Source organism: Lupinus angustifolius, chromosome LG20, assembly GCF_001865875.1.
Source record: "Lupinus angustifolius cultivar Tanjil chromosome LG20, LupAngTanjil_v1.0, whole genome shotgun sequence".
NCBI lineage: Eukaryota > Viridiplantae > Streptophyta > Magnoliopsida > Fabales > Fabaceae > Lupinus > Lupinus angustifolius.
The window spans coordinates 10,689,740-10,706,127 of NC_032028.1; the positions used below are offsets into that span (position 1 = coordinate 10,689,740).

The 16,388-nt window shown below is 34.7% G+C and overlaps 2 protein-coding genes across 3 annotated transcripts; one reads left to right on the forward strand and one right to left on the reverse strand.

Moving 5' to 3' along the window:
* On the forward strand, positions 3,452-6,631 carry LOC109336689 (uncharacterized protein At1g03900-like). Of its 2 annotated transcripts, none has more exons than XM_019573441.1 (3): positions 3,452-4,119; positions 5,287-5,574; positions 6,475-6,631. In XM_019573441.1, exons 1-3 carry the CDS (start codon positions 3,625-3,627, stop codon positions 6,490-6,492), a joined length of 801 nt encoding a protein of 266 aa, XP_019428986.1. In that variant the 5' UTR covers positions 3,452-3,624; the 3' UTR covers positions 6,493-6,631. The 2 variants fall into 2 exon arrangements, with proteins under 2 accessions (XP_019428986.1, XP_019428984.1); XM_019573439.1 differs by having other exon boundaries at positions 3,455-4,119; positions 6,249-6,607.
* On the reverse strand, positions 8,231-16,190 carry LOC109336336 (protein CHROMATIN REMODELING 8). The gene is made up of 7 exons (XM_019572869.1): positions 15,803-16,190; positions 13,348-13,893; positions 12,768-13,137; positions 11,321-12,191; positions 10,378-10,987; positions 9,496-9,948; positions 8,231-9,169 (listed from the first exon to the last, which is right to left on the reverse strand). The coding sequence occupies exons 1-7, from the start codon at positions 15,890-15,892 to the stop codon at positions 8,501-8,503; spliced, it is 3,609 nt and encodes a 1,202-aa protein (XP_019428414.1). The 5' UTR covers positions 15,893-16,190; the 3' UTR covers positions 8,231-8,500.

Here is a 16,388-nt window from a genome sequence, read left to right on the forward strand (position 1 = left end):
TCCAAAATATTCAAATCATTCTCAAATCAATGACATGGAACTACAATTGATGTATGCTCTTAAGCATAACCTTTCAATCAATTGGACTTTGATAGTAATGAGACATATGTGGTCTGTACGAGAAACTCACAGCCCCTTGCCTTATGCAATCTTCATAATCGACATACTTGAGCATTTTGGTGTATCTACTGCTGGTGAATCCGAAGTCACACTTGATGCACACGATTGTAAAATTGATGTGGAAGTAATCCACAAAATGGGTTTCTTTCAAGATCCCATTAATAGACTCTATAAGCATCAAAGTGATAGACAGGTTGCACCTGCTGATCTAACTACAAATGTCTCTACTAACCCTCCTGAACATCAACTTTCTGAGTTTCATGTTGAGTCTTCTTCGCCATGTCTACAAATGAGATGGTTATGGGTGAGTTATTCTCTCTTCGAGGCTACATCTCTAATCGGATGGATGCTCTTGACGCTCAGAATCAACAAGCCCAATTCGAGCTTCAACGTCTTTCTTATAAGATCAATAGCATGGATCTAGATGACGATAACATTGAGCCTGCATCTTAGAACATTTGTTCTCTAGGATTTCTCGTTGTAATAATGCTTGTGGACAAATTTGTTGTTTTGTTGTTTTTCTGATTATGTTTTGAACAAACGTTTGAATATCTTTAAATTTTCTGTTATGTTATGTTACCTTTATGATTACCTTTATATTTTCTATATACATATTGTATGTTATATGTATTGTGTTGGACTCTAGCCTTTTCTTCTTTTTGATGAAGTTAAAAGGGGGAGAAAAGTTGGAAGAGTGTATTTTCTGTTTAAAAATCTTTCAGGCACATAACTCCAAATCAAAGAGGGAGCATAAAAAATAGGGGATCATACCCAAGACAAGTGAGAATATCACAAAATATGCTACTCTCATAAAACTATATTGTCAAGAAGATATTGGTTTGTCATCATCAAAAGGGGGAGATTGTGAAGAAGATCCTGCTCCTGACATTGGCACGGTTTTGATGAAGACACCAACAAACATCACATAAAAGAAGAAAAGGAAGAATACTTATGAAGACAATGAAGATAAAACTTCAAGGAATTAGAATCTAAGTCTTTAGGTACTTATACTCTATTATATACAAATAGTAGTAATGCTCAAAAGTATTTTAAAAGAAAATTGATAAACACAAGTATAAATGAAAACAATTTTCAAAATACTGTGTAACAAGTTACTAGATCTGAGTAACAGGTTACTGTGACTAAGTAATAGGTTACCAGAACTAAGTAACATGTTACATGAGTGAGAAATAAGTTATCCAACAAAAATTGATCAGGGTAATCGATTACACCGTTTGAGTAACCGATTACACAACACGGTAAACAATTACTTTGTTGGACAAAACAGTTGGGTAATTGATTATAACCTTTGAGTAATCGATTATAGCTTGTGAAAATCAATTACTTATTTGGACAGACTAGTTGAGTAATTGATTATTGAGAGCTATTGCACTAGTTTTCAGATTCAAACTGCACAACTTTCACCCCAAATGAAATGGTTTCATTCCAATCGAATCCTACCTTTTCATAGAGGTGTTATGGCTGATCGGAAAGCCTATTTAAAGGCATTGAAACTCATAATTCATAACATATAACTCACACACACAATCTAAATTTTTCTGAAATATTTGCTCTACACTTCTTACAACTTGTTCTTAACTTTCAAAATATATTTTCTGAAGTTGCCTTAAGCGTTGTTTCAAAGCTATTCAAACCTTCTGAGCATTAATACTAAAGTGTATAAAAAGTTATTGGATTGCAATAGTTCATAGTTTCAAATATTGTAAAGACAATCTTTGTCCTAATTAAAGTTTTCTTCATTCAAAGTGTTGAATTACTTTCTTTCACAAGGGTGTGATAAGAAAGGGGATATAGTCACTTGGAAAGATTGTTTTCCAAAGAGTAATATAGATATTAGAGAGTGAGTAAGGTACAAGGAAATCTCGTGTGAGAAATTATAATTGCTACTCTTAATATCTAGTGAAGAAATATCTTGTGCTGCAATAGTACTAGATGTAGCCTTCAGTGGACAAGAAGGTGAACCAGTATAAAATCTTTGAGTACTCTCTTCTCTCTTAACTCCTTTAAATTTACTTGATATTTTCTGTATAACTTTTCCGCTGCTATTAACTCTTGAATTTTGCAAAAAAAAATCTATCATAGTTTTTAAACAAATAGTTCACCACCATCTTAGTTGTCATCTTAGTCTTACAGGTAGAACTCGTCTTATGAACACTCATTCAATATGTTTGTATGTATGTCTATTCAATTATGTATAAAGTAATGACATCTTTTTGACACAAAGTATCATTTATTTTAAAATTTTCATCATATATACAAGATTAACAATTTTTTACATATATATCATTTCATATATCAAATTATATATATAGTAACAAGTAATATTTAGATGACTTTATCTACAAGGGCTACGCAATATATTTAATTGGGTTCAGATTCAAATATTGTCTACCAAATATTTGGAGCCAGCTTAGCTTCAGATCTATAGTTGAGTTGAGTTCAAAATATAATCTAACTAACATTTAAGGTTGGATAAGCCTTACCCAATTATACTCACCCATAACTAGAATGATGTCTAGGTATAAAATTTAAATTAAACATGAATTTTATTCTTCCAAAAATTTTATATGTATTAATTTTCTCTTTAAATAATTAAAAACATTAAAATAGCCCGAAAATATTAAATGTTGATTAAATTACTTTTTGTATATTTACAATCTTTGATAAAAAAAACTATTTTACTTCATATTTGGGATATTTTAATACTAGTTTAAATTTTTACTTCCTAAAATCAAATTGATATATAAGGAATAAAATGAATATTGTTTAGTGAAAATAAATGTATTAGAAAAAATTGTGCATTCACATTTTATATATTTTTAAATTGTATATGTCATTTATTGATGAGTTATTGGCTTTAAGTATAAGTAATCTGTATGAAATGATGATGTTATGAAAGGAGTGTAAATAAATTTACACAAATGTTAAACTAAAATCATTTGATTAAATTCGATAGTGGACAGTGGACTAATTTTCTTACTAAGATTGGGCGATATTTTTTTTATATTCTATGCTATCCTAGAGCCCAATAGTTCTGAAGCCTGAACCTTATTGGATCAAGAAAATTGTGTGGGTTCTACTTGGAACCATTTTATCCACTGTATTAAAAAATATGGACTTATCCATAAGTTAATTTTTTTTGGGAAATAAAATTACGACAGAAATATAAGTGAGGATTAAAATGCACCTTAATAATTATGATGAATTTGTGTTTGATGTATTAAAGAAAGTAGAATAAGTTGGGAGTAGTTGATAGAATTGATAACTGTATTTTGGATTTGGTTGAACGTGAATAGCATACATATCCTTTTATTCAAAATTGAAAAAGAAACAAAATAATATCCAATGATACACTTCTTCTTCCAAAGTGCAGAGCATGTAACTAACATTCTCATTCGCTTCCACCATTCCCTTAAATTCACATTAAATTAAAATTCAACCCCAAACTCAAATCAAATTCACTCTCATTTCATCTACAAAACGATGTCGTTCGAGGTGGTTGAGGAAGAAGCATTGGAGCACACCCTGCTCGTGGTTCGCGAAGTCTCCGTCTACAAGATCCCGCCGCGCACCACTTCCGGAGGTTACAAGTGCGGCGAATGGCTCCAATCCGATAGAATCTGGTCCGGTCGGATCCGAGTCGTGTCGTGCAAGGATCGCTGTGAGATACGGTTGGAAGATCCTAACTCCGGTGATCTCTTCGCCGCGTGCTTCGTCTACCCCGGCCAGCGCGAAGTTGCTGTTGAACCTGTTCTAGATTCGTCGCGGTACTTTGTTCTCAAGGTCGAGAATGGTCAAGGAAAACATGCTTTTCTTGGATTAGGGTTTGCGGAACGGAATGAAGCGTTTGATTTCAATGTTGCGCTTTCGGATCATGATAAGTATGTTCGTAGGGAGAATGAGAAAGAGTCCGGTGGTGATGTTGCCGGTGAGGAGTCGCAGATCGATATTCATCCTGCGGTTAATCATAGACTTAAGGTTTGAATCTGAATTGATTTTTTTTGTGGTTTGAATTGTTTTCATTATTCTTGTTATTATGATGCCGAGTTGCCATTTTTGGTCAAATCCTGTTTTAGATACAATTTTTTTCTCGTACTTTGGTAATGAAAAATGATTCAGTGTTTGAATTGTTTTTTTTTTGTTGCATTGAATTGATTTTGATTATTGTCTAGTCTAGGTTGCATAATTGAAAGCCTAATTCAGTGTTGTGGTTGAGTATTTTGTGGTGATTTTCTGAGAATAGTTTGTTTTGGCTAAATCTAGTTTTAGATATGAAATTTTATGTATTTGGTAATGAGGTATGATTCAGTATTTTGGTGAAGCGGATCATTGAGATTGCTTATGTAGAATGAATATGTTTGTGTTATGGTTTAGTGGGTTGTTGTTCTGTTAGGAACTTAGGATGAAATGCTGAGTTGATGTTTGTTTTGGTCAAAGCCGATTTTATATAATAATCGTTTTCATGTATTTTGGGCTTTTGGCAATGAGGCATGATTCATTGTCGTGAAGTGGACCATTGAGATGCTCATGTAGAATGAATGCTTTTGTTGTGCTTATATTCTAAGGTGACTATTATCTGCTATTATTATGTAGTGTATGATGGATGAAGGGCTGTTTTTTGTTTTGGTCAATTTTTAAGAGCAGTTTCTAGATTTGTTGAGCTTGAGTAATTGAAGCATAGTTTGGAAAATTCATTATATCGTACTATTTTTGAATAATTGCTCAATAGTTGGTTGTTTTTCAAAAATCCAGCTTTAGATATATCTGCTTGTTGTGGTTGAGTAAATGAAGCATGACTCACTGTTATGATTTAGTAGATCATTGAGAAGCTTTATGTTGGATGCTTATATTCTCTGTTAACATATTATGTTATTCTGATGAATAACTATTTGTTTTGGCCACATCTGATTTTAGACCACTCTCTAAATGTGTTTCTGTTAAACAGTTTCCTTTGTGTGTTTTCTCTCCCAACTACCCCATCCTTCTTTTGTTTGATTTTACAAATTTGGGAGGATTTTACTTTATTTTCTCATATGTTTTATTCTTGAACTCTTCCTTTTGATCTCTGAATATGGGATTAAGATTTATGGCATTTTAGTTTTTCTTCTATATTTGACATGGGCTTCTTGGTATTTTGTCCTATAGGAAGGGGAAACCATCAGGATTAATGTGAAGCACAAAATATCTAGTGGAACTGGCATGCTTTCAGCTGCTGGGCTAACAAGTGGATATGCTGGAACACCAAAGCCAAAAGTCTTGAGCCTTGCTCCCCCACCAAGTGGGGCAGGGAAAATCAGATCTCCTCTTCCACCCCCTCCAAACGATCCTGTTGCTGCTCGTATTGCGTCTACCTCGCGTGGTACTGGTCTTAAGGGGACAAATGACAGTGGGAGACATTCTACTGACTCTTTATCAGATCTTTCTCGACTACAGGTATGCTGGTGCTGCTCATTATTTGGTTGTTTTGTTATTACATATTATTTGTTTGTACAATCAAAAGTTTGAGTGAAATAAAATTTTCATAACTTGACAGCAATGTCATTTCATTTTGAAGATTACATGCTCTACCAATCCATTTCTAATACATAGATTAGTCTAGTTACCATTGCTTTTTCCTGGTTCGTTCCTGATGTTGCGTCTCTAAATTTAAAATTCTCCTTCCTGTACTAAGGCATAACTGCTTGGTATTATTTTCTTTGTGCTTATTTAAGTTACAGTCAAGAGCTCAAGACATATTACAATTTTGGCAAATTTTATATATTGACTTGAACTTTTATGAAGGGATTTAGATTTAAAATGGCCTGTTGAGTATTGAGAGCTTTGGTTTTTGATAGAACACAATGACATAGTTTTGTCCATTTAGCAGACCCTACCCAATGGTAAAATGCTTTGGTTGTTATTGTATGTGTGGTTATACTTATAGATCCTGGTTATTAATCTATATAATAATTTGTAAAACATTTCTTGGTGCTTTATATCCATTGTCAAGTGATTTTTTATAGCAGGGCAACCCAGTTTATTTCTCTATGTGGTTAAATTCCTGGACGTGGTCCAAATTAAATCATTTGTAAGTTGTAACATACATGTGTTCTTGTTGGCAATTACAGAAGAATCTGCCCTCAGCAGCCTCTTCAGGAGCGACCACAGCTTCAGGATGGGCAGCCTTCTGATTATATATACGAGCATTTTAACTACGAGGCCATTATTATTCTCTGATTTTTGTGGTTCTTTATTTTGAGAAAAGAAACAGTAGAAATACTGTAAAGTTAGAACAAGATACCAATTACCAAGTACCTGGAAATATGTATGGTTTCCTTTCGTTTGTATTAACAGGTTCCTGTACCTATATAAAAGAATTACTCCCCAATCTCCACCCTCCCGAAAAAATAACACTCATTCTTGGCAGAGCTGCACTTTTGAATGTGTTAAAGGGAGTGTCTTAATGGCATATGAATTTCTTGACACAGTTATAAGATTTGCTATACCAAAATTATTTGTTCCTGCCGAGTTTTTTTCATAACCACTTCAAGCCGAGCAAGATTACTAATGACATATATACATGGTAGGGAGAGCTTTATGGCTCATATTGATCCTATCCGACTTTAATAAGATTGCCTCCATGGAGGATACTCGTGGTTCAAAAATAAACTTGGAAGGGGAGGCCTCTTTGGAGTGTATTTTGTCATTATCTATATTGCTATGTTGCCCATAACTATGAAGTGATTTACACTAATGTGCATCTAGTATGTGCAATAGCTATGTGGTATTACAACAATGTTACATATCTATACTTATGCAGACGTCACTGTACAGTTTTCATCATCTAATTACAGTTAGGCATATCTTGTTTAGTTGTTATACACACTTGCTCTAATTCTACTATGTAGGTAGATGAGTAAAACTGATGTGTGACTAACATTTTTTTGATATTATTCGAATTGATTCCTAAAGCTTGGAACTTGACATAATGTTTTTGAGGGGCGTGAACTAAGAATGGGTGCTTGTTTAGTTTTTGTCAGAATGTTATTTTAGAGGAGGGTTTTACTGTATGATCATGTAAATAACTTTTTGGTCAAGTTTGGTCCTTCTGGTGTAGAATTATCACTTAATTAGCGTACTCTGACATGATTCTCCTTCTCAAAAACGTATATAACCATGTGCCACTAGCAACAGTTATCCACATAGAGATGAAGGGGATTAGTTGGGTTTAGTGTTGTAGAAATGATTTCATCATTCTGTATAAAGCTCCAACTTTTGATTTCATGACTCGAGTTGGATGACAACTAATTCTTGAGATGGTAGGTGATATTAGAATGGTTGTGGGTATGGGGTGGCGTGCATTTCAGATCTTATAACACACTAAATGACTTAAAAGTGAAAATCTCTTGGTCGTTCACTTCACAAATAGTTTAAGTGAAGATGATTCATGTGGGGCATTGGTAGACTTTGTAGTGACTTGTGTTGTTCTCTTATGATTATTAGTTGTTGGATGACTCACGCTAGTCACATTGATGACAGCCACAAAATTGGCTTGTGAATGGTGGCATTGATTGGTTGATGACTGCTAGGGTTAGGATTGTGAAAGTGAAAGAGGCTATATATTTAAAAGTATCTCTGTAGATAACTTATATAATCCAATCAGTAAAAGTATAATACATGTATTATTTTATTTAGTTTTAGAAAGATTTTTTGTAGAAAATAATTAAATAGGACACATGTCATGATTTTAGTAGCGGAAAGAAATAACTTTTTTCTTTATACAAGGAGATATTTTATTCTCATTATTTATTTATGAGAAACATGATCAAATAAAAAACAATATAACTTTTTGCCTCTTATCAGATCATCTAAGTTAAAGTCGTGTAACTGCCATAGGTTCCGGCGTTCCGCTACAACATATTCTGTTACTTAAAAGTCATTGCAAAATATTACATTGAGCAACAATTTCTTACTTGAGGAACCATATTAAGAAAATAAAAATTGAAGTTACAAGAGCAAATTAAGAAAATAATAGTCTTAACAAGTTTCACGCAAGTCATGTCTAATTAGGATTACCCAGAATATAAAGAAAAAAAATAGAACAAGAAAATAGATGACTTATAAAACCACTAATTATGTAACCTTCAAAATAAAATATAAAAAAAAATCTACTATCTTCTGTACAAAAAAAGGCTTCATTTTTTTTTGTGCCTATTTTGTCAACTGAAATTACCGAGCAACATGTATTTCCTAGTCACCTGTATCCCAAAAAAAACTAGATCAGTCAAAAAAATTAAACCCCTTACATAATAAGGTTATTCCATCAACACAAGTCACTGGTACTGTTCAGTAGGGCATTGAAGCACTGAAGAATAACTAACTATACTTGATAGTCTGGCTTCAGAACCCAATGCGACCCATTTGGTCCTTTATGCAGAGTTGCTATTTCCTTTAACAGATTCTTGAACAGAGCAAGATCTTTTGAGGGTATCCTGTCCTTAAAATACTCAACTATGCTGGCTGAATTGGAACTTCCACCTTGCTGTTGTAGGAAGGTACATAGTTTCCGAATCAATACCTCAGGTTGAAATCCTGATGAATTTTCAGAAGCCCTAGAAGACCTTGCTTGGTTTGTGGAACTTGACATCATACCAAACTGATGTTCAAGCCCAGCACCGATGGCCTTTTCTTGGTTACCTTTAATTCGAGCCAATAGTTCAGCAGATGATAAGGCCTTACCGGAAGATGCCCCAGCAGCAAATCCATTGATTTTGTTAGTTCCGTTGCTGGGTAACTCATCAGAAGGTTTGACATTATTTGCCACCTGGGGGTTCACAGTTGAACCAAACTTCCGCCGAACAGATGTCGGTGCACCAGCAGCACCTGACCTTCCTGTCCATGTTGGGACAGATACACTATCATGGCTTCGGAGCATTCGTGACTGGCGTAAAGCTTCTGCAGCTCTTTTTGCAACCTGGGAAGCTTGCTCCTCTTGTCTCATCTTCTCTTCATCATTGGCATTCATGATCAAATCATGGTTCATGGCACTCTGTCATCACATAAAGAGATTACTACAGAGCAAAACAATAAGTGAAAAAGGAAGTATTACAGGGTAAAGATGATATAGTATGTATACATAAATGATGACATATATCATGCACACTTGAACTAGAACCAGACAATATCTAAATTCTAATGTGGTCTATGGTAACTCAAGGATACCTTATAACTCTTGTGCAAGTCAATATATACTTGCTCGTTGGATGGTCTTAATTCTTGAATCTTTACTCATTCAACATAATGTAGTTTTCAAATAATAGTATACATGCATGCTATTAGACTGGATATTATAAGCTGAAACACAACCAAACTTACATGTATCCCATTAGCATCAAACAGACATTTCAGGATATTTGTTTCATCATCAACTCCACCACTCTGTTCAACTTTCTCTTTTCCCCTTCCTCTCTGTGACTTGCTGTCATTATCAGCTACATCCTCATAACCTGATTCAGAAGTTCGGCTATCTATATGCTTTTCGTGATTATCTTCATTTGTGCTGACGATATTTACTTCTTCAGATATTTGACTGAAAATATTTGATGTTTCAGTTGATCCAGCTTCTCCATCCAAGTTCAATACAAAAAGATCTTTCATATCTCGGGCTTTAAAGAATCTTTTCTGCTGTGGGTTCTTCAATATCTTATTAGTAAGAAAATGTTTGTAAATCTGACGGTGATACACTTTTTCCTCTATAGTACCACGTGTTATCAACCTATAAACTGTCACATCCCGTTTCTGGCCTATACGCCAAGCACGCTCTCTAGCCTGTTAAAAGAAATAATTGCAGGATTTAAATTTGAAACCAGAGCATTATCTCAGTGATAATGAATTTAAGGGGAAAATCACAAAAAGAATATATTACAAATCCAAAATAATAAATAATTCAATCTTAATAATATTAGAGGCATTAAACTTAAGAGTTTGTTTGGGTTGATAGTAAAGTATGGAAAGGATGAGAATGGATTTGGATGAGATAAAGAAAGCCATTGTTTGTGTCCCATTCCACAACCCTCTATTCCTCCCATATTTCTTCCCAACCTTCCCTTCCACCCACTATAAAACATTCAAATACGTCTTTAGTTGTTTCTATAGGATGATATGTGACAAACTGGCCAAATGAATGTGGTGGAGGAAAGTTTATCAGTCATTTTCAACAATTACAAGAACAAAAGGATGTATCCAGTACAAACTTACCTGCATATCAGTTGAAGGATTCCAATCAGGGTCAAAGATGATCACCCTGTCAGCACCAGTAAGATTTGTCCCCAAACCCCCAACTTTGGTCGTTAAAATGAAAATAAATATTTCAGTTGAGACATTAAATTCATCTATTAAAGCCATTCTCTGTCTTATGGGAGTGAGACCATCCATTCTGCGGTAAATATGACCAGAAACTGTCATAAAATTCTCAAAAATGTCAAGCATTTGCTGGGTTTGAGTAAAAAGAAGAACACGGTGACCCTGTTCCTTCCAAACATTAAGGACTTGAGCTACAACTTTCATTTTCCCACTGCGTTCTAGATTTCCATAATCTGGATCGCTGGAGGCATGTTCCCTTTCAAGTAGGTCAGGGTGGTTGCAGATTTTGCGCATCACATCAATTCCAGAAAGAGAGTTCCTTTGTCCATCCAATATTTCCTCCACGTCAGTGCTCGCTAAAAATGCTCTGTAAGCAGATACTTGCTCTGATGTAAGGCTGCAAAACAGAACATGCTCAGTTTTCTTTGGAAGTTGGGCATTCACATCCGCCTTCATGCGTCGGAGAAGATAAGGCATTATTAAATCACGCAGCACCACAGCACATCTGTAACATGACAATATTAAATATAAATTATTTAGCTCTGGAGGCTGATAAAATACAAAGCTAACTAACTCAACATCCCTAGATGAAATATGCAAACAACCTAATTATTAATCTATAAGCTTCACTTTCCAGTATTTGAATATTCAACATAGTCCATCCTTGGCATCCCATAAAATTGGTTACTGAATTCAATAGTTGATATGGTAAGTTGCATCACTCAAGAAGACCACAATTTAGTTATAAATCTAATCAGTTATGAAGAATGACTTAATCTGTACTTCAAAATAGATAATCTGTACTTGTAAATAGATCATCAAAAAATAGGTGATCCACCTGTATGCTGTGGATACTTGTAATGGTGAAGCATTTGCATATCCACCAACTGCTATAGGAACTGCAAACTCAGCTTCAAATACAGGCAAAACACCCAATTTTCCCGGAAAAACAAAATCAAACAATGACCACAGTTCACTAAGTTTGTTCTGAATGGGTGCACCGGTCATTATTATGCGGTGTACAGTTTGTAACTGTTTGCATACTAGGGTAACTTCAGCATTTGGATTCCTTATTCTATGCCCTTCATCAAGAACTGCATAGCCCCACTCAATGTCAAGCAACTGGTCCCCCAATATTCTTAACTGCTCATAAGTCGTAATAAGTAATCCGAATTCTGATCCCACGACACGATTTATCAGGGATTCCCATTTTCTTTTGCTTTTAGTTGGTGAAGTTCTCTCATAATCATTGTCATTTGAACTATCACTTTCATCTTTTGTTTCATCAGATTTAGCTTGCTTCTTTCTAGGAGCAGAATCCTGAGCAGAGTCATGCAAAAGCTCTACATGGAATTTTGGGTACCACTTATTAGCTTCCCTTTTCCACTGTCTCAAGAGTGTAACAGGACACACAATAATACTGGGTTTGTACATGCCACTGAAATGCAAAGCACCAAGAAAAGACAAGACCTGGACAGTTTTACCAAGACCCATCTCATCACCAATAATTCCACCAGCTCTTTGGCAATGCAATTCCCACAGCCATTGAACTCCAACCTTTTGATAGTCAAATAGAGCTTCAAATATTTTATCAGGGATTTTCAGCCCACCTTCTAATATTATATAAGAAGAATCATGATCAGCAAGTTCAACATCTTGTGCCTCTAAATTTTCACAACTGGAAGTGTCCAAGCCATCATTTGCATTTTCTGTAAAAGATTCATGAAACTGAATATGAATATAAATAGATATGTACATAATATGACTACCAAAAAAGCACTCAAGAGAAGCAAAATGAAGTGAAACCAGTTTATAATGGATGACAAGCCAACCTTCCCTCAGACGGTCAAACCGCCAAAGGGCCAAATATACATCATTTGATGATAAGAATGAATAATTATAATCTTCACTAATCTTTAATTAAAACAGTACTGGTTACAGAAAATATTGAAAAGATAGGTCAATGAATTATGAACATGTAAATTATCTATTCAAATACGCTTTTACTCAGCAATAATTCAGAATTTAAAAAATGGCATTTTAAACTGCATGCACCAAACACATCTAAAACTGGAACAAAGGACCAACACAAAATACACGTCATCATTTCCATATGAATGAACACCAATAACAAATACCACAAATGATTTTCATGTTGACCCTTCCTTTTTTATGAACACCTACTACCATTTTCTAATTCTTTTTACTTATTCTGCATCTTAACTGTCCGGATAAATAATAACTTAACAAACTGTTGCAATAGCAGCATTAATGTTTGAACATACCATGTTCTTCCAGACATGTATCCTCGCTTGAAACACGCTTGGTCCATTTCCTACCAGGCAAGGGCCGCCTCTTTTTCTTATTTGAATCTTTAACTCTTAGTGGTTTCCTGAGCCTCTGAAAAGGAATAGTAGGTGCCTCAAGCTTTGGTACATCTTCAGAATTGAGCAGCTTGGTGGTTCGGCGAGCTCTCGCTGCCTCAGATATTGATCTGGCAGTTCTTTCAACACTGTCAGAAACAAGATCCATGGCACTTTCATCCTCAGCAGCATTATGACTACTTGATGTTTCAGGTTGTTGAAAGCGACGCTCGAAGCCTTTCAACTTATGAAAAGGGGTTAAAATTCCTTTTCTGACCAATTCATCCCTTTCCTAAGGCATCGCATCAGCAGCAGAAAATTAGTTCTTCTATATCTATCTTCACCAACTATATCCTTCCAATTTGGACCACTTTTTTAGCACTTAATAACATCAAATACTATATTTGTAAACGTTATTCAATAACAATAAATCCTATTTTCCCACAATTTTGTTAAGCAACATAATAGTGCAAAAAACTGTGATTAATAATAAAAAACTCACTGTTTCAACAAGACCTGCAGAAGCTGCATCCAAAACAGCATCAAAGTCAACATCGTCATTAAATGAGACCTTCTTAAGCTTCTTTCCAGAGCTTTTCTGTAATTTCTTATCCTTTTCCTTAAGTTTCCTCTTTGATGTTCTCTCTTCCTTTACCAAATCAAATATCACTTTTTCACGTTCAGTACTCTTGGAGTTGTTATCTTTACCCAACTTTTTAAGCTCTTTCTCTAGTTGAGCCTTCGTGTTCTTCAGGCTTCTTAGCCTTTCTGCAGCAAGAACATGCTGAAGATCCGAACCATTGGAGGAATCATCCCCTGTTGCAATCCCTTGCTCCTGTTCGTCCTCACCAACACCACTATAATCTCCATTATTTTCAACGTCTTCAATCGTGGAAGCAACTGCGCCAATTTCGAACTCTAATGCCCTTAATTTCTGCTGAAGTTCTTCTGCTTTGGTAGAAGATGAAGGATCAACATTTTCAGACACATGGTGATTTTCTTCCTTGGTGCTTCCTTCCGCAGTGTCTGTCACCACATCATTCCTTGCCTACAAGTTAACATTGATTCGCAGCAACCAAATTTCACTATTATTTTTTATTAATAAAATTTAATAATCTCTAAGCAATACAAGTAAACTAAGGACAGATACAACAAGGAACACAAATACAATATTACAGAGATACAGAAAATTTTAACAACTCTAGTACACGAAGAGATATTGTGAAATATACAAAATCGGTGTAAATTTAACTTAAAAGCACTTATCTTAATTAAAAGAGAAATAATATTTAAAAAGATAGCATTAGTCAGTATAAGTACGATAAAATGCTAAAACTTATCTAATTATTGTGATAATTATTGCTACAAGTTAACATTGGTCTTGCATGTTTTTTGCAAATGACATTGTCCTAGTTGGAGAAACTAGAAATGTGGAGACATAATGTATTTTTTTGCAAATGACATTGTCCTAGTTGGAGAAACTAGAAATGTGGAGACATAATGTATTTTTTTGCAAATGACATTGTCCTAGTTGGAGAAACTAGAAATGTGGAGACAAACCTTATAAGCACGTGAATTTCGTATAAGATGAAGAGTAGGGCTAAAATGAGCATAACCGAGTCAAAGCAAGGCTCAACTCGATAAGAATTGTCTTAGCTCGAAACTCGACTCAAATTTGATATGAACTATTTTTATAGCTCCAATTTGACTCGATTTGAGTTTGTGAACTGTTCCATTCAACTCATCAACTCAAATTCATTTAGTTCGTTAGGAGTTCGCGAATTCTTTAGTTCAACTCATTAGCTCGTTCGGTTAAGTTTTTCGGTCGAATGGTAGTCATTTATTTAATATGTATAGATTTAAAGATAATTTACATGTATATGTATATTTACATGTGTGTGTATATATGTGATCAAGCCATCTCATGAACCTAACGAGTTAGAAGTGTACTCGACTCAAGTTTGGCTCTTTATTTAACGAGCACATTTTTCAGCTCGTATTCACCTTGTTTGGTTCATGAACCAAGTTTGTCGAGCTAAATAACAAGTCGAGTTTCGAACAAATGTCGGGTCGGTTCAGTTCATTACCATCCCTCATAAAGAGTGTGAGTTTAACAAGAGGTTGACAAACCTTACTGTAGAGGTAAAAATTTGAGATCATACCATATCACAAGTCACTAGATTTAAGTATCTTTAGTTAATCATACAACACGACAGGGAAACTGAGGGTAAATTTGACCGTACAAAACCCGCAATGTTACAGAGACTGAATGTTGGGCTATAATATGTCAACAAGATAAAAATCTCAATGTAGCGGAGGTAAAAATGTTACATTGGATGAGTGAATACACTAGACAATATATGATTATGAACAAATGCATTAAGAAGAAACTTAGGGTGACTCTTATTGTAGAAAAGATGATAGACCTCGGGTGGTTTGGCATGTGCGGAGGAGACCACTACAAATAATGTAAACATTACTGTAGACAATAGATTAAATGGAGTTTAATCTAATTTCTAGATGCAAAGGGAGGTAAAGAAAAATCATAGGGGAAAGGTTTAGGAACGATTTAGATATCAATGCTTTATCAATAGAGTGATAGACAATATTTTATGATAAAGAATTACGACGTCCACATTATGGTTGTTGTAGCTACGATTTGTTCCAAAGTGTCTGTCACGTAATCAACACAGGTAGGTACACACGATGACTGTTTCCTAGTGTCCATGTGCATCACAGATTATAAATTTCATCATAGAGTTCTTTAAATTCACATGAATTTCAAAGGAAACAGAATAGTAACTGTTACTGCCTACAACTACATAAATCTCTACAAGTAACTTAATCACTACTATTGATATTCCATTCCATTATATTCTCCATGCTTCTACATTTTAACATCTTCCAAATTCACATCAATATTCAACAAAAAAAAGTGAGGATCGAGAACCTAATACCTTTTGTATGATGTGACGTTCAATGTCTTCAGGATTCGCAGATTTGACGCCCAAAGTGTTGAGCAAAATTCGATCCTGTTCTTCCTCCATGAAGTAATTTGGTTATCGCATTAACGGCTTCACATGATTGTAGCTGAATCCTCAACCCTAGCTTCTGAAAATGGAAACATTCATAATTTGATTTCAATTTCTTATAATTCGTGATAGGAATGGGAATAACGGTTTTGAATTGAATTCAAATGATTATAAGGTTTGATTTCCAGAAACGAGTGTTTATCACTGTCGCATGGGTTTTTGTTGATACTCTCTATTGTCTGCCACGTCGCCCCTTTTAACGCAGGAGACGACTCGTCGTATTGCTTCTTGCGCAAGATTGTCATGTCGTTTCGCCCTAAAATAACACTTTTTTAAGCCATGTTAAGAAAATTCTGTCAAACCCTTTCATTTTTTATCCACTTAGTTATGAATTTTTCCATGCTATCATTTTTACCAAATATTGAAAGGGTCAAATATAGGCATCATTAATTAGGTGATAAAGTAAATTTCTTTTTAGTAATATTTTTCATACACATACAAATATCACCTA

Excerpts from the sequence above, each read along its gene's own strand:
- LOC109336689 (XM_019573439.1), top strand. The coding sequence starts at position 3,625 with ATGTCGTTCGAGGTGGTTGAGGAAGAAGCATTGGAGCACACCCTGCTC. Across the intron at positions 4,120-5,286 it reads CGGTTAATCATAGACTTAAG|GAAGGGGAAACCATCAGGAT; the intron begins GTTTGAATCTGA and ends TTTGTCCTATAG. Across the intron at positions 5,575-6,248 it reads CAGATCTTTCTCGACTACAG|AAGAATCTGCCCTCAGCAGC; the intron begins GTATGCTGGTGC and ends TGGCAATTACAG.
- LOC109336336 (XM_019572869.1), bottom strand. The coding sequence starts at position 15,892 with ATGGAGGAAGAACAGGATCGAATTTTGCTCAACACTTTGGGCGTCAAA. Across the intron at positions 13,894-15,802 it reads AACGTCACATCATACAAAAG|GCAAGGAATGATGTGGTGAC; the intron begins GTATTAGGTTCT and ends GTTAACTTGTAG. Across the intron at positions 9,949-10,377 it reads ATCCTTCAACTGATATGCAG|GCTAGAGAGCGTGCTTGGCG; the intron begins GTAAGTTTGTAC and ends TTCTTTTAACAG.